Consider the following 20,469-nt stretch of genomic DNA (forward strand, 5'->3'; position numbering starts at 1 on the left):
GGGTAAGGAGTGCAGAACAGCCCCAAAAAAGACCTTGGGCTGCAAGGAATGGCACGTCATCATACTGTACACTTCAGTGATGTTCCTTGGACTGAAATGTGCAGACACTCCTTCACCTGAAAGTCACAAAGAGCATGAACTTGAATATGCACAGAGAGCATCTCAGATTGAAGATAGAGAGATAGTGTGCGTGCTCTCGGACTGACTATATGTGGCTTAGAAGGTCTTTCACCAACTTACAGTTTTTCTCGATCGTTTTGATGCTTGTGTCAACTCCGACATCACGTTTTCAAAAGAGTTAACACCCGTGTCTGAACTAAAGCACTCTGGCCAATTTTTCCTTGCAAAAGGCTGTTACTTGCTCAAAACACTTAAAACATGCAGCAAAAGCAAATCTTGCCTTTAAACAACACATCCTGTCATCAAATCACTGTGTGATTCCAATCAATCATTCCATACTGGACAACAACATGCAAAATATAGTTCTCAAAATGAGCATTTTTGCTATGACTGTTCCATTTCTTTCTCATTTTTCTGGTATCAGAAAAAACTGTGAAAAGACTAAATGTACTGAATAAAAAATAATTTATTCATTCCTCTCAAGATGTAACTGTCATTGACATGTAAGACCTACAGTAATTACCTAGACAAGACAAATTTAATTGAACCACAACTTTAATTAAACTGACAACTCATTTGTCATTGAAATAGACCTACAGTAAACACCTTTTGTACTCTTTTCTTCACCAAATAGGCAATACAGTACTTTGCTTGTACTTTGTCTGTACCAAACCAATAGAGTTTGGGGTTTTTGAATGACTGTTTTGCAAAAGGGTGTGAAACATGTGTGAACCCAATGAAAATGTATAAACACATTCGCAAGAGATGACTTCTGCTGTGCAAAGAAAGTGTTCTTGAAGACCAAGCGGATCCCAGTTTCCAGCAATTCCAGCAGGTCAAAGCAATCGAGAAAAACTGTAATTAAATTACTTTGGGCTCAGTTTATGTGAGGGAGATTACTGTAGAGAGTGTATATGCGCGTGCGGCGCGTGCGTGCGTCGCGTCGTCGCGCGGCGTCAGGCGCGTGTCTGTGTGTGTAGGATATGTATCTTGTGTATGTGAGCATATGTGATGTTGAAAATGAATGTGTTTGTGTGCTGTAGGCCGCACCATCCTGCTGTCCACCCATCACATGGACGAGGCGGACCTGCTGGGTGACCGCATCGCTATCATCTCCCACGGCAAGCTCAAGTGCTGCGGCTCGCCACTCTTCCTGAAGAGCACCTACGGCGACGGCTACAAGCTCACCCTGGTCAAGAAGCAGAGAGACTCATCCAGTGGAGGTGTGTTTGTGTGTGTGTGTGTGTGTGTTTGAGAGTGTGTGTGTGTGTGTGTGTGTGTGTGTGTGTGTGTGTGTGTGTGTGTGTGTGTGTGTTTGAGAGTGTTTGTCTGTGTGTGTGTGTGTGTGTGTGTGTGTGTGTGTTTGTATGATTTCTTGTTTTATCGCCATACTTCTTAATCACAAGAAATGTTTCTAATTTGTTTGCTCTTTCCCTCTCTCTCTTCTTTTCCTTTCCCTGTGTACGTCACGCATCACTCTATCTTCGGACACGGATACAACCCCCACACACACACACACACACGCACCTCCAGCAGACCAGGGCGGCCAGCCTCTTGGCTCCCACTCCCCCTCCACTGCCCAGCCCTCATCCCTGTCCGGCTGCTCGGAGAGCCGGGTCACCCAGTTCATCCGTCAGTTTGTGGCGTCCTGCCTGCTGATGTCCAACACCAACACGGAACTCTCTTACGTGCTGCCCTCGGAGGCCGCCAAGAAGGGCTGCTTTGAGAGGCTCTTCCAGGTAGAGACTTCCTGCCCAGTACTGAGGCTGTGCCTTTGCACTGGTTAATGTGGATTAGTTTGTTTATGAACCTGTTACAGCAAGGCAAGATGTGTGTATCGCTGCTACTGTGCTGGGTTGTTATTTTACATTATTTTTTTGACCAATTACAACCAAAATCTGTAATGTTATGGAAAAATATTGCAGTTTACAGTACTCAAGTAGAAGTTGATGTATAAAAATAATAAATATATTAAACATTTTAGTAGAATATAGATTTTTGGTTGACATATAATACATTAGGGATCCACCGGTTTGATATTGATATTGGTTAATTGATCAGTCCAATGTTGACTCAAATAACTGGATTAAGGATCCGTATTAGTGGGGCAGGTATCATGATGATGCGGCTAGTATATAGGGCCAGTCTATTCAACCCATTTCTATGTTCTTTAAATATCAAGTATAGCATTTAGGGAGCATTGTATAGCATTGAGGCAGTTAAAAACAAAGCATGAGAAGTTTGGAGGTATTGCAAGCTAGCTACAGCAGTCTATGGGGCCCTGAGGTGTATGAGTACTTAAAAATAATAAAACAGTGGTAACGGACCCATGTGCAGTGAAAAAAGTCAGATCCGTGCATCCCTACCTCTAAGTCTTCTTCCTCCTGGCAGCACATCTTGTTTTGTCACTGTTCCCCTCTGGCTTCTGATGTTCTGTTTCTGTGAGGAGAGCCTCCTGAATAAAGCTTTTTTTCTCCAGGCCCTGGAGCGGAGTTTGGACAACTTGGCCCTGACCAGTTTCGGGGTGATGGACACCACACTAGAAGAGGTTTTTCTCAAAGTCTCCGAGGAGGATCTCTCCCTAGAGAACAGCGATGCTGGTGAGAGGAAAATAATACACATTGGGCAGTCTAGACAAAACAATCCCTTTGGTGATGACGAAGGTTTTTTGGAAAAGAAATTCTAGACTTCTTAGTTATGTGCCACAATCTTTAGCACTGGCATATAATCTACACATCAGCTGTGCTTTTACTGAGCTGACTGCTATTAGCATTTTTAGCCAAGGCACACTTGGGAAGCCAAAGATTTTTCCTAAGCAGACTGTTAGATCTTCAGGTTTATTGAAACACACACCACCACCAGTCAAAAAACACAAGGGACTGAAGCACCGACACAGTGGTTGAATTAGAGGTAATTATTTTCTCACCCAATTCTTTTCCTTTTGTTCTCCCTCTCTCTCTCTCTCCTCTGGGTGTCTCTGCTCTGGTCCTCAGACATGAAGGACTCTCCGGGGGGTAACTCTGCTGGGAAGCCCTCGGTTCTGCTCAGCGGGCCGCGGGGCGACGGCCAGCCAGTAGGGGGCAGCGGTGGCGGTGGTGGCTGCGGCAGCGGCAGTGGTGGTGTGATGCGGCCCGAGGTGGAGCTCAGTAACCTGATCACATGCTCGCGGCTCAGCCAGAGCCAGAACTCCCTGCGCTCCGGCTCTTCGCTGGGGTCAGTGCGCGGTGACGAGGGTGGGCTCTACGCCGACTTCTACGGCGACTACTGCCCGCTGTTCGACAATGGCCAGGACCCTGACTCTGCAAGCCTGAGAGGTGAGCGCTGGGGCCAGGGCTCCACGAGGAGTAAGCTCTCAGGAAGTGGTCAGTAGGTTACAGCTAAAGATGCAGACAGTTACCTTAATTCTCCATGTTCACATTACCCAGCAGTCCTATGAACTCACCATGCAGCTTCAACTTCGATATCCAACTCTCACAGAACATATGATATATATTATAGTGCAGTAATTTCCTGTGTATTAGCTGCATTGTGTATAAACCGCAGGACAGTGTTTTATGCAGTGAAAAAATATATATTAATACCATATTAACTGCCCCTGTGTATTAACCTCATAGCTGAATAAATGTGGCAAAATCAATGTATAAGCTGCGGCTAATAGCTGGGAAATTCTGGTAGAAGTATAGTAGAGGATATTGAGATTAGTCTGTACATGTATATCATAGTATGTCTGCCAAATAGCATAACCATATCAGATATTTAGTATTACAAGTTGATTTGTTCAAAATGTTTGGGTGTTGGTGAGAGTTGGGAGGGCTGATGTAGTCCGTTGTGTGTCCATGTGCCTGCGGCGGCAGACGGCGAGGCTTCCCCGGAGCCTGTGCTGGAGGGCCAGGGCAGCTTCAAGCTGGAGGGCTGGTGGCTCAAGCTGCGCCAGTTCCACGGCCTCATCGTCAAGCGCTTCCACTGTGCCAAGAGGAACACCAAGGGCCTCTTCTCCCAGATCATGCTGCCCGCGTTCTTCGTCTGCGTGGCCATGACGGTCGCCCTGTCTGTACCTTCAATAGGTGAGGAGAGATATGGATGGGAACGTCCAGGTGCGTGTGAACTGAAACCCCTCCTGGTGGAGTCCCTCCTGCTCATTCCCTTTTTCCCATTGCTTCTCCAGGAGACCTGCCGCCCCTGATTCTGTCTCCGTCGCAGTATCACAACTACACACAGCCACGGGGGAATTTCATCCCCTACGCGAATGAAGACAGGCCGCAGTACAGGTGAGCCTCAGTTTCATGTTTATTCATGTTACCCAGTGAGAACTCCAGGCTGTACATTAGCATTTTGGACAAATTCTGCTAGCCTTCTGCTAACCATTTAAAGTCTTCACCACAAAATAAAAACAAAGCCTCTTGTCCATTCTCATTGCTTGCCGCTCACTTCACTGCCTCACTGTCGCGTCCCAAACAAATGAATCATAGAAATAGACTTCTGCACGTAAGATGAAAGTACAGTTATGTAACCATGGTGTTCAGGTTTGAGTCACTCAGTGGGTTCTCTCTCCGTTTGCCTCCACTCTGTGTATTATGTATTAATGAAGCAATAAAGACTGTCACAGCAAACACGGTTCACTCTTCTCTTAATCCTCTCCTCTCTCCGCCACCCCAATCCTCGCGCCCAGGAGTAAGCGCTCTCCCGACGCCGGCCCTCAGAAGATCATCAACACCCTGCGGCTGCCCTCGGGCGTGGGGGCCACCTGCGTGCTCAAGACGCCATTCAACAGCACGCTGGACCAGCTGGCCCAGACGCTCAACCCCTATGCCAACAACTCCAAGACGCTGGCTGCGCGCTACTTCGACCCCATGTGCCTGGACTCCTTCACGCAGGGCGTGCCGCTCTCCAACTTCGTGCCGCCGCCGCCCTCGCCGGCCCCCTCGGACGACCCGGAGCCGCGCTTCGACGACGGCCTGTGGAACTACACCTCGCCACCTCCGACCACTGTGAGAGGTCAGTGCGCTCTGATATACGCTCTATACGTGACAGACTGGGCGGTGGTAGTGGTAGTGTAGTGGTTAAGGAGCTGGGCTAGCGTGCAGTAGCCTGAAAGTTGTCGGTTCAATTCCCGGCTTCCACCGTTGTGCCCTTGAGCAAGGCACTTAACCCCAAGTTGCTCTGGGGACAATGTGATCCCTTGTAATAAAAAGCTGACATATGTAGGTCACTTTGGTCAAGAAGTGTCTGCTAAATGTAATGTAATGTAAAGAAAGACGCAGAACAGTTGTGGTTAAAAAGTCAAAATGCTGTCATCTTACAAAATAACTCCCAGGAGGGCTTTGTGTACTTTTTGGCTGTTAGCTGCTGTCCATTTCACATGAGACAAATAAAGGAAATACACCTTCAAAATATAGCCGCCAACATATAGCATGCAAACTGGTTGTGGATATGCGAAGGAAGTTATATGTGAATGTAATCGGTTGTTCACTTTTGTCATTCCCCCTTCATTGGGTGAATCTCAACATGCACATCTCTGAATCTGTGCTTCCACAGAGATGGTGACGTCTCCCCCGACGCTACCCTTGTCCATCCATGAGCCGGTCAAGTGCATCTGCTCCATGCAGGGAACGGGCTTCTCCTGTCCCAGCGGGGTGGGCGGCCGGCCCCCTCTCACCAAGGTGGTGACGGGGGACATCCTGGTGGACATCACGGGACGCAACGTCTCGGAGTATCTGCTGTACACCTCTGATCGCGTACGCCTCCACAGGTAGAGTGGACCTTAGAGTAGCCTATTGAAATGCTAGCACTAACTCATTCTACCTGACTTTAGACCGTGAACTGAAACTGACCCATATGGGAGTGGGATACATATTTATGACTTGCTGGTCATGGGAGATGCCCAGGGGCATCTGCTTCTGAAGTGCTCTGAATAAGAATATTAAAATCATATCAGTGCTTTCACACACACACACACACACACACACACTGTCCCCTCCACAGATATGGCGGTCTCACAGTGGGCAACATTCAGAAATCCGTGCCGGCCTCGTTCGGCAGAAAGATACCCCCCATGGTCCGCAAGATAGCTGTGCGGCGGTCAGCTCAGGTGAGAGATGGGGGCTGATGTAACCGGTCTGCTTGGTCCGTTTCCTCGTTGCGTGTGACCAGTGGATGAGGTGGGCCTGCAGTGACCGATCTCTTCCTGCCTTCCCTTCACAGGTGCTCTACAACAACAAAGGCTACCACAGCATGCCCACCTATCTCAACGTGCTCAACAATGCCATCCTGCGTGCCAACCTGCCCCTCAACAAGGGCAACCCGGCTGCCTATGGTGAGGCATGCTTTCACAAGCAAGGGAGAGGATGGAAGCTTAGGAGCAGGGGCTGCTTTTACAGTCTAGCCACTTTCATCACATAAAGCAAAGAAATGTGATGCAACACATTACATAACTGGAACCTTTAAAAGTACCGGTATTTGTTTTTGGATGTTTCAATATGATGATCATTATTGTGCCATTTGTGTGTGTGTGTGTAGGAATTACCTTGACAAACCATCCCATGAATCGAACCAGCGCCAGTTTGTCCCTGGACTACTTGTAAGACACTCTTTCTTTAAAATCCCTCACTCTTAAAAGCACGTCGTCTCAGTCTACCACTCCTCACTCTCTCTTTTTATGCCTCCCCAGGCTGCAGGGCACAGACGTGGTTATTGCCATCTTCATCATCGTGGCCATGTCCTTTGTGCCGGCCAGCTTTGTGGTCTTTCTGGTGGCGGAGAAGTCCACCAAGGCCAAACACCTGCAGTTTGTCAGCGGCTGTGACCCTGTAATCTACTGGCTGGCCAATTACATCTGGGACATGGTAAAAATCAGAGGAGTTGTTCAATATGTTGAGGTGCCATGGGAAATCATTTTGTCCATAGATCAGTGCTGCTTTCATTGCAATACATCACATTAACATTGAATGATAGTGATATTTTACTCTCTCTCTCTCTCTCTCTCTCTCTCTCTCTCTCGCTTTCTCGTAGTGAGTGGTTATTGCACAACAATGCTTTTTGGACACAGCCCAGGTCTTATATGGTTGTTTTGGGAAATTCAGTCCATTGTGTCTATAAAGCATATATGTGACAAATATGTGTGTTATTAAAGGTGTTCTCTAAATATAGCCCAGTGAACTGAATGTCCTTTGGAGTGTCCTGCCTAACTCAGATACCTCCCCTCTCTCTTTCTCCCTCTCTCTCTCTGTCTCTCTCTTCCTCTCTCGCTCTATCTCTCCTAGCTGAACTACTTAGTTCCTGCCACATGCTGTGTCCTGATCTTGTTCGTGTTTGACCTCCCGGCGTACACCTCTCCCAAAAACTTCCCCGCCGTCCTCTCGCTCTTTCTGCTGTACGGGTGAGTAGACTCTCCGCTTCTCCAGGCTGCCGCCGCTTCATAAATAAAACACCTTTAATTAGTAAGCAGAGGGCCCCCTGAGATCTGAAGTCTGGTTTCCACCCTTACCATTGCCAATTCTTTCCAGGCCATGCCTCCTAGGACCGTCAAATGAAACCCATAACTTAAAATAGTGGCCAGTGCTATGGATCCTATCATTGCAGTCATTACAGTTGTCTAAATCCAGCATGCAACTACTGTATGCATATAGTTGTTGCTTTTGTGTGAAGAGCATTATTTTTGGTAAGTGAGTAGGCAGTAACCTACTTGATTCACATGCATGTACACAACGTTTTGAACTATTTACTTTTTATTATTTTACACTTTTTAGTAGCCTACAATAGCCTACATAAGTGTGTACATATCCATGGCCATTTGGAAGTGCCTGTGATGAGTGGGAATGGATGAGTAGGTGGAGGTTGTGCTGAAAAAGATAAACTCAGTGTTGTTAATTTTAATTAGGTAGAGATGGGCTGGAATTTAAACTGTTTTCAGTTGGAAATCGCAAACTATAACACAAACGTGTTGAATCTGTGTGAACAGAGCTTTGAGCTTGCTGTTGTGAAGTGTGAACTTGCACGACACTATCTAAGTCTGAGTTTGGTTTCTTCACTGCAGCTGGTCCATCACGCCAATCATGTACCCAGCCTCGTTCTGGTTTGAAGTCCCCAGCACGGCGTACGTGTTCCTCATTGTCATCAACCTCTTCATCGGCATCACCGCCACAGTGGCTACCTTCCTGCTACAGTTGTTTGAGCATGACAAGGTATTGTACCGCATGCACCTATGGGGATTTGTTGAATGCATTATAAAGGAACTAAAATAACTGTTTCCACATTGCATATTGTTGCGGGCAGAAGGAAAGTGTAAAGGCCAATGCCCACTGGCGACGACATTGGCGTCTATGGATTTGGCACTCGAGAGATAGAATAATTTTCTGAACGTTGGCGTTGACGAGCGCCAGACACCGCCAGTGGGCTGTTCTTTGTTAAAAGTGTACAAAGTTCTAAACTTTGGCGTCATTGGATGCGTGTCAGATGCCACCAGTGAGCGTTGGCCTTGAGAGTGTTGAAGGTGAGGATTTCCACGGGGAGGAAGTACAGTTTAGTTAGTTTTGATCTCAGATCAGAGCCCTATAGCTATTGCCCCACACATATTGTAACTGGGCTCCTAGCTTATTCAGTATCAGCAATTAACCTTTTTTTGATTTCCGTGTGATATGACTGCTACCTTCTGCTGGTATTATCTATTACTATTATACCTAATGTAAGCTTTTCAACTTCATTTGAAACTATTATTTTAAACTAGTATATTAATGTACTGTAAATCGCTTTGGACAAAAGCGTCTGCCAAGCACCGTAAACATAAATATAAACCTCATCTGCCCTTTCAGGATCTAAAGTTGGTGAACAGTTACATGAAGTCCTGCTTCCTCATCTTCCCCAACTACAACCTGGGCCACGGGCTCATGGAGATGGCCTACAATGAGTACATCAACGAGTACTATGCCAAAATAGGTAGACTTTACTTAACCTATACAGTTATATTCACATACATGATCTATGTATGATACAGTTTATCAGTGTCAAAAATCACTTCCCCCAGAGGGGAGGCACAGTCAGTGGAGATGCTCCCTTGATGTTCTAATGTTAGTGTTGTAATTGGTAGCATTCTATATAGACCCTTTCAACTACATAAACAAACATGTGCGTTCTCAAGGCATGTCCGGTGGCACAGAAAACAACATTGAGCTAATGGTAACTTTTTTTAAAAAGTCGACATTTTGTGAAGCTTTAAGCTGGGATCTGATTAATATTCTTTTCAAACGATCTGCGTTGGTTTTACACATTTCAACCGGAAACAGATTGAAAGGGTATATAATGTTGATGAACAGTATTCATGGGAAAAACAAGCAACTGCATAATTAAAGGACTGAAGATGGAGCAAGGGACCAATCAAATCAGTTGTTGGTAGGCTGTGTTCCCCAAATGATTGTCAGTAAAAATGGCCATTTGTATGTACAAAATGTGCTCTATTATATCATCTGTCAAAAAAAGGGAAAGAACCTGTCCAAAAAGACAGGATAATCAGAGTCCAGATTTGAAGCATGCTGATAGAATGACATGAATAGAGAATAGAATCTGAGTGTGGATTCACACCAGTGCTGTCTTTAAAACATACTGTATGCCCTCTTACTGCTACAGGTCAGTTTGACAAGGTGAAGTCTCCGTTTGAATGGGACATTGTAACCCGAGGCCTGGTTGCCATGACGATCGAGGGGTTCGTGGGCTTCCTCATCACCATCCTGTGTCAGTACAACTTCCTCAGGAAACCTCAGTAAGTGCCTCTGTGTGTGTGTGTGTGTGTGTGTGTGTGTGAGAGAGAGAGAGAGAGAGTGTGTGTGTGTGTGTGTGTGTGTGTGTGTGTATGGTTTGGGTAATGGTGCATGCTGAATGATGATATTATCATTAGCTACAGAGGCTCAGAGAGAGATGTAGAGAGGTGTCACAAAATACCCATTGCACAAGAAGAGGGAGCATGAGAGTCAGGAATAGAAATGATAACTGAAGCTCCTGTGTGATATTGTATTATCAGTTTAGTGATAGTGTTAGTCATAGTAGAAATTCTCATTTTAGATATTCTCTCTCTTTCTTCTCTGTGTGTGTGCGTGTGTGTGTGTGTGTGTGTGTGTGTGTGTGTGTGTAGGAGGGTGCCGGTGAGCAGTCAGCCCATAGAGGACGATGACGTGGACGTGGCCTGTGAGAGACGGCGTGTGCTCAGAGGAGACGCAGACAACGACATGCTGAAGATCGACAACCTCACCAAGGTCTCACAACACAACACCACGGTTCAAATAAATGCCAATGCCCTTTTGGACTGTTAATTAACTGCAACAGTGGAAGGAGAAAATGCAATTTGTTTAGAACAACCAAATCCAAGAAAATCCCTCCACTCTTCCCCTAATGTCAGATCAGATTACTTTGCATTGTCTGATGTTGATATGGGGGATCATTTATTGAATCTGTGTTTTGACTCCATGAAAACCTCCATGTTGTGTTAGCTCACTGGAGTACCCGAGGAGCTGTAGTTTCCACTTTGTTTTAACAACTTAGTCACCCATGCGTCCACTGGACGGTCACATATCCCATCGCAAAGCCACAATTTATTTATTTTTTCTCTGCAGTAGAACATGACCTGTCTTTCTTTGGATATACCATATGTGTATTAATGACCCCATGAATTGATCTTTAAACAATTCGGGCCTGTGTCCACCAATCACGTTTTTTGCGCTGATAGCGCCCTGAACCTCATTTTCAGAGCGCTTCGGTCAAGTGTTTATTGTTGCTACAGTATGTCACGGTCGTCGTTCAAAAGCGCTCTGAGCGCTGCAAAAAAAAAAGGTAAGCTCCGAGGGCTTTTTGCCGCCAAGGGCGCTGGGCGCTGTGAACGCTGAACTTCATAGGATTTGTATAGACCCGGTTACACTTTACTTGACAGTATTGACATAGGAGTGACATGACATTGTCATGAACGTGTCATAAACAAGTCATAAACGTTTCACATAACACTTCATTAAGTGTCATTCGGTTTTTGTCATAACAAGTTAGGGTTAGGTTTAGGGTTCATGTGTCATGACAGTGTCATGTCACTCTTATGTCGATAGTGTCAGGTAAAGTGTTACCACAGGCCCTTAGTATTATAACTCATTACGTTGATTCCAGATGGTACACTCGGCTCAGTTTGGCCCTTGTCTGTTGTCTGTGCCCTCCCCACCCCGTGGCAGTATTCTATATTTCAATACAGTCCAGTGACACACTCTCACCCTCTGGCAGGTGTACAAGTCCAGGAAGATGGGCCGCATCCTGGCGGTGGACCGCCTGTGTTTGGGCGTGAGGCCCGGGGAGTGCTTCGGCCTGCTGGGGGTGAACGGAGCGGGGAAGACCACCACGTTCAAGATGCTGACGGGAGACGAGACCACCACTGGAGGAGAGGCCTTCATTGGTGGACACAGGTACAGCTAGCCCACTGACCGCACATATGGGCGCTAATTTGAACGAAGGGTTAACCACTTATTATCGAGTAAAATTTTCATACTAAAGGCTAAAAAAATGTAGATGTAAAAATAAAAGCGGGCCAACAGGGTAGGGAGTTCACTACGTTTCTGACCTGTCTTCATAGCTGTTGTTAAGTTTCTTAGTAGTTCCTCTTTCTACATCAACATATCAATCCCACATCAGGGACCCACTCAAATAATGAGGCATCTTCCCTCACTGTTGCAATATAGGGCCCTCTTTTGAAAAGAGGGCAAAGTGCAAAGTCTATCAACGAGCAAAGTGCATAAACTATAGCTATTGTTTTGCATGTGGGAGCATTGAATGGATGTTTAAGGTCTTACCCATGGTATTAAGTTAGCAAATTGATTTTGCCTTGATATTAAAATAGCTTCAGTTAGACTTAAGACTTTGCACTTAACAAAACATACATAGCAGGAAAATATTTGTAAAGGGTTATAAATAGTGTGCACAGAGGCACATACAGTATGTCCACTGTATTTACCTTTGTTTATCCATAGTTAGCTGCACTGATATATAGATGTTGTTGCTTTTGCAGGATGTATTAAATTAACCTGCAACTCTATTATATCATACCCCATATATCTCTCATTGTTTCTATATTACTGCTGCTGTCAGATCTGTGCAGCCTCTTGCTCTTGCCTGCCGAGTTTCTTTGACTGATTGTGCGGTTGCTACAAATGGAGTGTGGGAGAGACTGATCACTGTGGCTCTCTCTTCCCTGGCGTCTAGTATTCTGCGGGAGCTGCTGAAGGTGCAGCAGAGCATTGGCTACTGCCCGCAGTTTGACGCCCTGTTTGAGGACCTGACGGCCAGAGAGCACCTGGAGCTCTACACCCGCCTGAGGGGCATCCCTTGGAAGGATGAGGAGCGGGTGAGTGGCCCCAGACTCTCTCTCACACACACACACACACACACACACTCAGCTGCATATAATACATTTTCTTGTTTTCTTGTAGTCCATACTCCATACACTGTAGATACACATACACTTGTGCACAGTTACATAATGGGAATTCAATTTTTAATTAAGTTGATGGAGAACTTTATATGAAGACTTGAAGTTCCTCTTTGCTTACCAGCAGTGTGACTGCTTTGATATTTTTATTCTGTACTGGAACGTTCCACAGTTGAGAGATAAAGTAATCAGCGTGACTGCCAGCACTTCCCCTCCATTTCCTAATCTGGCTCAAAACCTCTCGTTCCAAGTTTTGGAAAACAAGCGACTGAATGTAATATATGCCTTTGAGTAACTCTGCTACCTAGGCTCTCTCTTATATCAGTCTTCATATACAGGTTTCACCGCCCGACAATAATTTTCCACCCACAATAAGCTGTGTTATCACTGAAAAGCATTAAAGCTGTGCGTGTTTCTATTTGTGGCCTCTCTCTGTTATGAGAGCTGGGTACCCACTTGCAAGTTGGTAATAACCATTTGATGGTTTATCTTAATCCAAAAAAGAGAATTCCACTATGTACAACAGAGTCTCTGTGTTTGCTATAAGCATAACATCAAGTCAGGACACCATTGGACACATTTCTCCATAGAAACAATATCTTAGTTGCAGCTACTGAACACTGCATTAGTGAGAGCCAGCGTCATGGAATGTGATTATGTGAAATGAGAGGGTGGGACCGTGATCTCAAAATATATGTAAATATATATAACAATATAATATATAAATATGTATGTTTCACTGCCACAATAGCTGGTTTGAACATGGTTTCTGTTAATTGAGTGGATGCCTTATTAATGCTCTCTCTCTCTCTCTCTCAGGTGGTGCAGTGGGCTCTGGAGAAGCTGGAGCTCACTAAGTATGCAGACAAGCCAGCTGGCACTTACAGTGGAGGCAACAAGCGCAAGCTATCCACCGCAATTGCACTCATCGGCTACCCCTCCCTCATCTTCCTGGTCAGCATGACCCACTGTTCATTGGTCACCCACTCTATTGATTTAACAATTATTGTGTCTATTATCATTCACCAACACAGATGCACACAGATATGACCACTATGCACACTGGCCAAACATTGAGTCTGAAAATGGTAATAGAAAATAGAGTGCACTTTAGTTTGTTTCTATGGAAACTGAGTTGCTTTTTTAAGCATTTGTTGGGTGGAAGTATTAATTGGTACATTTTCACATGTACCAGTACTGATTTTTTAAACTCTATTTAATGGCTGTGCTTTAGGATGAGCCTACCACAGGCATGGACCCCAAGGCCAGACGTTTCCTGTGGAACCTTATCCTTGACATCATCAAAACGGGACGCTCGGTGGTGCTTACATCACACAGGTGAGACACACCTAAGATCCGGTGCCATTTGTAAGGATTGGCTGGCTGATATCCTGTCTAACTGTTTTTCTCTTTCCAGTATGGAAGAATGTGAGGCACTATGCACCAGGTTGGGCATTATGGTCAATGGCAGATTCAAATGCTTAGGGAGTATACAGCACCTTAAGAACAGGTATGTAAAGATTGATTGAATTTATACAATATTTATGTTTTTTTTGTTGAGGCTAAGTGAAACACCTAATAATATAATGATTAATAAATATGAATCATGTTCTTTGTTGTGACAGATTTGGTGATGGCTACATGATCACAGTACGCACTAAAACCACAAGTAGTGTGAAAGAGGTGGTCAAATTCTTCAACAGGAATTTTCCAGAAGCTATACTTAAGGTACATTTTGTGTTGCTTCCCCTTACAATCTCTCTCTTCAGTAAAAGTTTGTACTGTCATTAAGGAATTGCCTGTGCACTTGTTCCAACGTGCCTATAATGCATGTGATGTCTGTCTCTTCTTAGGAGCGACACCATACCAAAATCCAGTATCAGCTGAAGTCAGAGCATATTTCTCTGGCTCAAGTGTTCAGTAAGATGGAGCAGGTGGTGGAGGTGCTAAGCATCGAAGATTACTCTGTCAGTCAGACCACACTGGACAACGTAAGTGACCGTATAGTTCAGTGAGAGACTCTCACTTGCTCATTGTATCCTTTTTGTTTATTTTATGTGGCCAACTGTATGTTTACTTATTTGTATTTTTTAGATCTTTATGTTTATTTATTTGTATTTTTTCTGTCTTTATGTTGTATCCTATGTCCTTTCAGCAACACAAATGTTATCTAAGGTCCTGTGTTCCTACTTGTCCGGCAGGTTTTTGTCAACTTTGCCAAAAAGCAAAGCGACAACCTGGAGCAGCAGGAGAACTCGCCCCGCGGTGGCGGCCAGTCGCCACTACAGCGCCTGCTCAACCTCCTGCGCCCCAAGCCGGCCAACACGGAGCTCAACGCCCTCGTGTGTGACGAGCCCGAGGAGCTGGAGAGCGACGATGACGAAGGGCTCATCAGCTTTGAGGAGGAGAGGGTGAGAGGAGGCTTAATATATGAGAGAGAGAGAGAGAGAGAGAGAGAGAGAGAAAAGGAAGAGCGTAAAAAAATAAATTTATAGTGGAGGGGGGTGGAGAAGGAGTTGAGAAGTTGTTGGATTTAGTCAAGCTATGGCTTTGCAGCGCGTTAATCAAAATTGACAGGTATATTTTAAAGCCTTGATACACTGAGAAATAGAAAGATTATTAGAAATGGCTATGGATGTGAAACCTTAAGCTTAGTAATGCAGTAATATGACATTACGTAAGTTGGTTAAGGCATTTGATTATTTATTTTTTTCGACGTGATTTCTCTTTCACAACACATGCTTTCGAGTGACGTGGTTCTTTGCCTTGGCAGGTCCAGCTGTCTTTCAACACAGACACCCTCTGCTGAGAGCAGGGGGCCTCTTCAAACAAACAAACAAATACAAACATACAAATAAACATCAAGCCTCAAGCTCAGACGTGGATTCTGGCAAATGAAAAGACACATTTAAGGAATCTCTTTGGAATGGAGATCTCCTCATCTCGCCGTTTGTATCTGCTTGGCAGGCACTCTTCATTTTTTTCTGTGTGCACTTAATTAACAATGACGAGAGAGCGACAAGAAACTTTACGGATTGCACATCGCACAGACAGAGGTCTGCAGCAGAGACAGAAGCACAGCCTGACAGCTCATCACATGGTGGACGCTGACGCTGAGGCAGACAGTGAGACTTGGACTACGAGGAGTGCCTCCAACCATGGCCTCCATACTGCAGGTTCAGGAGAGTGCTTGCATTTATGCAAAGGACATGGATATTCCAGTGAAACACACACGTTTGTGTTTTTTCTTTTTGACTCTTCAGGGTAGGCAGATCATTTTAGGATCTGTTGCTTGATGGGAATGTTGGCAAGAGGTCCACACCAGAGATTTTAGTGGAGAGATAAGAGAGAGAGAGCAAGCATAGAGTATTCTTGTTTGATTCCTGAGTCAATGTTTATTGTGGTGTTTGTGCCACTGATGTCAGAAGATGACTTTATCATCCACGTCATGGTTTGATCACAAGGCATCTCTTACCTCTTAAGTAAATGTTTGCTTTGGGGCGTTGTTTGACTATGTTATCATAAATAATACCTTTTATTTCAGCCAAAGGAGCGATGTAACTACACAAACCCCTTGTTGAAACTGTTAATCATGTTTTTTTTTAAGTTGTACCTGCCTTGAAAGCATGCATATAGTGTCAGACTTGTATTGTGTCATATCTACATTTTTGCTGTGGTAAGAAGAATGGTTTATTTTGTATATTGACATGTTTTGGACACATGTACGTGGTTCATTTAATAAATGATTGCTGGTTTCTTAATGCACCTTGCTGAAGGTGCAGTCTTTTGACAGGAAACATTGGAAAAAAATAGTTTATCCTGTTTTGTTGGCCTTTAAAATGACTTGACTGTCCCCATTATGGTGGAAACTGCCCTCCACATAGACTTGGTCCTATATCTTCACGTACGAGAATGTAAATGGCATGAAAATGTTTTGCACAGATTCTGGTGCCTCCTAAAAGCTTGAGCCTCTTTGTTGTGAATATATAACAGTATATATACTTTTTGTCCTTTCATTAATTAATTCATTACTTCTTTTGCCTCATGAATGGAGCACTTTGAAACACTTTCCTCTCTCCTCCTTTAATTTGTTTTGTTGTTGCGGTGTGCTATTTGTTTCTATTCTGAAAAACAAGATCCCTTGTGTGTAATTATCTTATAGTTTAGGTAATGAATACTCTTTAGTGAAATGCAGGAAATAGTACTGTTAAATTGCTTAACTGGATCATATATGAACTTGGGTCACTTACAGTACAAGATATGTGTGCTATTAAGAACTAGCAAGCTCATGTACTATCACTGTGATACAGACGCAAACACTCAAGGTTTTTGGAGTGTTTGGACAGTGAACGACAGCATGGAGATTGGAAATATATTTTGAATACAGCCACGTCCTTATTGGTGATGAAAGAAGTTAAGACTTTTTTTCTTGAATTTTATACTGGTGTGTGAGCCATAAGACGAATATTTTGAACTACAGTTGAGAATCTGTTGTGTTTTAATTTAATGTGATCATTTTAGTTGTGTTTTCAGAGCTTTTTTATTTTGACTCAAGTTATTCATACTGAAACCAACTGGAACTTGGGTTGTTCACAATATTGGACCAATGTGTCATGGTTATTCCTTCAGTTCGATTCAGACAGTCGTAGAACACTGATGGTACCTTTGAAAAAGAAAAGGCAACTACTGATTTATATTTTCCTAGAATGTTTAAAGAGGATAAAGCATAAGGAATGGGATAGGGTTGTGACCCTAGGTTGTTTTATAAGAACGAAGACCAAAGGGAGATATTTTTTTAAAACAACATGACATAATTCTGCGCTGAATGTGAATATGTTTAACTAAGTGTGTTGCAAAATTTAGGACACATTCTGTTTCGTAAAAGAAAACCTTTTAAACTATCTATCTTGGGAAGTGAGGGAAAGTGGTTGGTCATCACTAACACTGTAAGGTCAAATTGCTAACTTGAACATTAACTTGTGCAACTCAGAAACAGTGACCGTCATGCTCTGTTTAGGCCAGAGCTCTGTGAAACTTAAACCTTTATGTAATCAGCAGGTTTGAACTTGTAACCTTGCCAACCCATGCCAAACTATAGATAGCAAAAGCCTTGACCAGCATTCTAATTTCATTGACAGCGTTTTTTTTCCCCCCAAAATGGCTCCTTGAGAATGTGCTGCTTTACGCCCTGAAGTGAATCAGTGATTCAGGGACTAGTGCACCAGCAGAGAGAGAAAGCTAGGTTCCATAAATTACCTGCAATGGATCTTTTGAGGGAAATGGATCTAGTGTTTCTTTTGTTTTAATCTGAAGCTATGTGCTTTGGAATGTATCTTATGTATGTGTATATAAATATAAATATATTTATATTTTATGAATATATGTTGTTAAGGTTGTGTTTGTTGGTTGGTTTTTCATTCAACTTTTGTTCTAATCGGTTGTCATATAACATTTTTACTTGAACATTGAGCTTGTTTCTAATATGTTGTTTCCATAATCCTGTGTTTCAAATGAGGTGAACTGGTGTTTTTAATATTACAGACAAGTGAAGAAAAAAATAAATATGGTGAACTTCTGGGGTTTTGAGTTGAAGTCTGTCATTGTTTGTATTAACCACCATATGTGATGGGGAATCTAAAGCAAATAAGAATATGATATGTCCTTACTTATCCATGTCAGATTAAGTATACTTAAAGTGAAAGTTTATACATGTGTCTAAACATAAGATGACAACTTTCTGATCAAAAAAGAAAGTTGATAGCACAGCATTTAAAAGGCACATTCATATTTATTTGAGGTATAACACATTTTCATAAGTAATGTAAAAGCAAATAGATATTCAATAATAGATAAGGCATCATCATAACTGGGTATTTTAGAAGCAGTCATTTTCCAAAGTGATAAAAATAGATGTTTAAAAACCTTTCAGTATATAGTGTTGAGTTGAGTTTAAAAGAACATTCATGAGAGTTCACTGCAGCTTTACAATGGTTAAAGTGGGAGACTGCTTCAAAAGCCAGACATGTTAGATTAAAAGCTCAATTTGAGCATCATCCTCATAATCCCCATCTCCATCATTATACTTCATCACCGTCGTCATCAAAAGCCACACCAGTTGCAGGTCGCTTGCTAAATAAATGAATAAAAACAATATATTTGCACTTCATGTCAATGTTGACATTTTAAAAACTGGAAATTTTTTTAGGTTACCTTCTCGTTCCTGGGTTGATCAAAGAGTCTCCTGGAAAGCGCTTGCGGGACCCTACAGAAGGGCCATTACTGCTCTGTTTTCGAGGTGCAAACTCTGAAAGAAATAGCAGATCTTCCCAATCACTAAAACTCTACAGTAGCAATGCATAATATTGGAATATTATTTAAACAAAACAAAGACAGATGCAACAACATCGTGGTAATCATGACCCATTCTGCATACCATTATCTCTCTTGTGAGAGTTCTTCCCAGGGCTGTGCAATGTCTGAGGTCCTGAAAAACATTCCAAATCAAGTCATCCCAGGAACCTCTGGAGTACAGAGGATAAATGCAATTCTATGACACATTAATTAAATTCTTACAACATATTTAATTGTGCTGTGACTGGTAGCTGCATTTTTATGCAGATTGACTTGAAAACATTCCCCATGCATAAGATACTGGAGCAGTGAAACCAGAATAAACTTTTCAAATGAGGTGTGCTAGATGACTGTAGTGGAGATTACCTTCAGCGCCCTGCCAATGACTCAAGTTGTCAGCCATCCTAAACAGAAGCTCCTTCAGCTCAACTTTTCCGTCAACCTCACAGAGTTTGGACAGGGTCATGGTCAAGTCTATTGGTGAAGGCCCAAGATGGAGGATCACCTGCTCCTCCTCCACTGACACAGAGGCCTTTCCTTTACCACATGACGATCTATAAACCAACGTATGTGTGAATGTGTGTGTGTGAGTGGAGCGTGTGTGTGTGTGTGTGTGTGTGTGTGTGTGTGAGTGAGAGAGAGAGAGAGAGAGAAATTAGAACAATAACAAAATAATCCAGATTCAGGATCAGATCGGATGAAGTAGAGGAACCTTACCTCAATTTCATAAGGCAGTCTTCTATTGATTTCAAGGAGTAGTATTTCAGCTGTCAAATGGAAATATTCAACAATCTTCAAAACAATGATACCTAAGCTATATTTCATTTGAGGAGTCACTCCGTATATAACTGTATTTGACTCAAAGTACAGATAAAACACACACACACAAACACAAACTCACAAAGAGAGAGACATGCATACAGACAGAGAGACAGACAAACATAGAAATGACTGTCCACAGTAAAATTGCAAGTGCAACACTTCTAGACTTACAAGTTGGGCCTTTATCTCATCAGTTATTCTTGTTTTCCATACATCTTCTGCATCTGTCACTCTGGGGGCATCACATTAGGATACTTTAAACAACTTAGCATGGAAGGTCTTCATCAGGCTATACTCTGGATCGAAGTGAGTATCAGAGGTAGGTGCATTATGTGACACTGTGACCAGACAGCGATCAACAAAAAAACACCCATGATGACACTGATAGCTACTGCTATAACAATGCTGCTAGTGTTGTCTTGATCATATACTGTCTATGGTCTTGATGGTAAGGAACGTTAGCTAGCCTACCTACTCCTTTGAAAGAAAAAAAGGGAACTCACCCTATATTTAAATCACCTGCGCAGTCGTGAATATAACATAAATACTTGGATCCGTCTGTTTTATCTGACACTGTGAAGAAAAGCTTTGACATAGCAGTACTTTGATCCATTGTAAAGGACTATGCCAAGGATAAATTATTTGAAATCACTCATGAAGCCACGAAAGAAGCCTGGCTAGCAGTAAGCAAATGAGTTGCAGAACAAAACGAGAGAGAATTTTAATTACGT

At 43.3% G+C, this 20,469-nt stretch overlaps 2 protein-coding genes across 2 annotated transcripts in view; one reads left to right on the plus strand and one right to left on the minus strand.

The window, feature by feature from the left end:
• Positions 1 to 18,144, plus strand: part of abca2 (ATP-binding cassette, sub-family A (ABC1), member 2) — a 67,528-nt gene extending 49,384 nt beyond the window's left edge. Inside the window, 27 exon segments of the mRNA XM_048242876.1 lie at positions 1 to 2; positions 1,164 to 1,343; positions 1,654 to 1,859; positions 2,600 to 2,720; positions 3,114 to 3,434; positions 3,975 to 4,184; positions 4,286 to 4,388; positions 4,790 to 5,115; positions 5,656 to 5,869; positions 6,103 to 6,208; positions 6,322 to 6,433; positions 6,637 to 6,697; positions 6,788 to 6,962; positions 7,380 to 7,495; positions 8,153 to 8,300; positions 8,928 to 9,051; positions 9,739 to 9,871; positions 10,241 to 10,361; positions 11,368 to 11,546; positions 12,340 to 12,481; positions 13,385 to 13,519; positions 13,800 to 13,903; positions 13,983 to 14,075; positions 14,191 to 14,293; positions 14,419 to 14,556; positions 14,767 to 14,976; positions 15,339 to 18,144. The exon segment at positions 1 to 2 is cut by the window's left edge and continues 97 nt beyond it. Coding sequence (XP_048098833.1) covers positions 1 to 2; positions 1,164 to 1,343; positions 1,654 to 1,859; positions 2,600 to 2,720; positions 3,114 to 3,434; positions 3,975 to 4,184; positions 4,286 to 4,388; positions 4,790 to 5,115; positions 5,656 to 5,869; positions 6,103 to 6,208; positions 6,322 to 6,433; positions 6,637 to 6,697; positions 6,788 to 6,962; positions 7,380 to 7,495; positions 8,153 to 8,300; positions 8,928 to 9,051; positions 9,739 to 9,871; positions 10,241 to 10,361; positions 11,368 to 11,546; positions 12,340 to 12,481; positions 13,385 to 13,519; positions 13,800 to 13,903; positions 13,983 to 14,075; positions 14,191 to 14,293; positions 14,419 to 14,556; positions 14,767 to 14,976; positions 15,339 to 15,374 — 3,919 coding nt within the window. The 3' untranslated portion in view covers positions 15,375 to 18,144.
• A 202-nt stretch (positions 18,145 to 18,346) lies between these two features.
• On the minus strand, positions 18,347 to 20,461 carry paxx (PAXX non-homologous end joining factor). The gene is made up of 7 exons (XM_048242520.1): positions 20,242 to 20,461; positions 19,910 to 19,970; positions 19,634 to 19,683; positions 19,283 to 19,470; positions 18,999 to 19,049; positions 18,776 to 18,869; positions 18,347 to 18,694 (listed from the first exon to the last, which is right to left on the minus strand). Exons 1-7 carry the CDS (start codon positions 20,349 to 20,351, stop codon positions 18,643 to 18,645), a joined length of 606 nt encoding a protein of 201 aa, XP_048098477.1. The 5' UTR covers positions 20,352 to 20,461; the 3' UTR covers positions 18,347 to 18,642.
• Between the last annotated feature and the right edge of the window lie 8 nt (positions 20,462 to 20,469).

Source organism: Alosa alosa, chromosome 5 (assembly GCF_017589495.1).
Source record: "Alosa alosa isolate M-15738 ecotype Scorff River chromosome 5, AALO_Geno_1.1, whole genome shotgun sequence".
NCBI lineage: Eukaryota > Metazoa > Chordata > Actinopteri > Clupeiformes > Clupeidae > Alosa > Alosa alosa.

Excerpts from the sequence above, each read along its gene's own strand:
- paxx (XM_048242520.1), bottom strand. The coding sequence starts at position 20,351 with ATGGATCAAAGTACTGCTATGTCAAAGCTTTTCTTCACAGTGTCAGAT. Across the intron at positions 19,971-20,241 it reads GCAGGTGATTTAAATATAGG|AGTGACAGATGCAGAAGATG; the intron begins GTGAGTTCCCTT and ends TGATGCCCCCAG. Across the intron at positions 19,684-19,909 it reads ATGAGATAAAGGCCCAACTT|CTGAAATACTACTCCTTGAA; the intron begins GTAAGTCTAGAA and ends TCCATTTGACAG.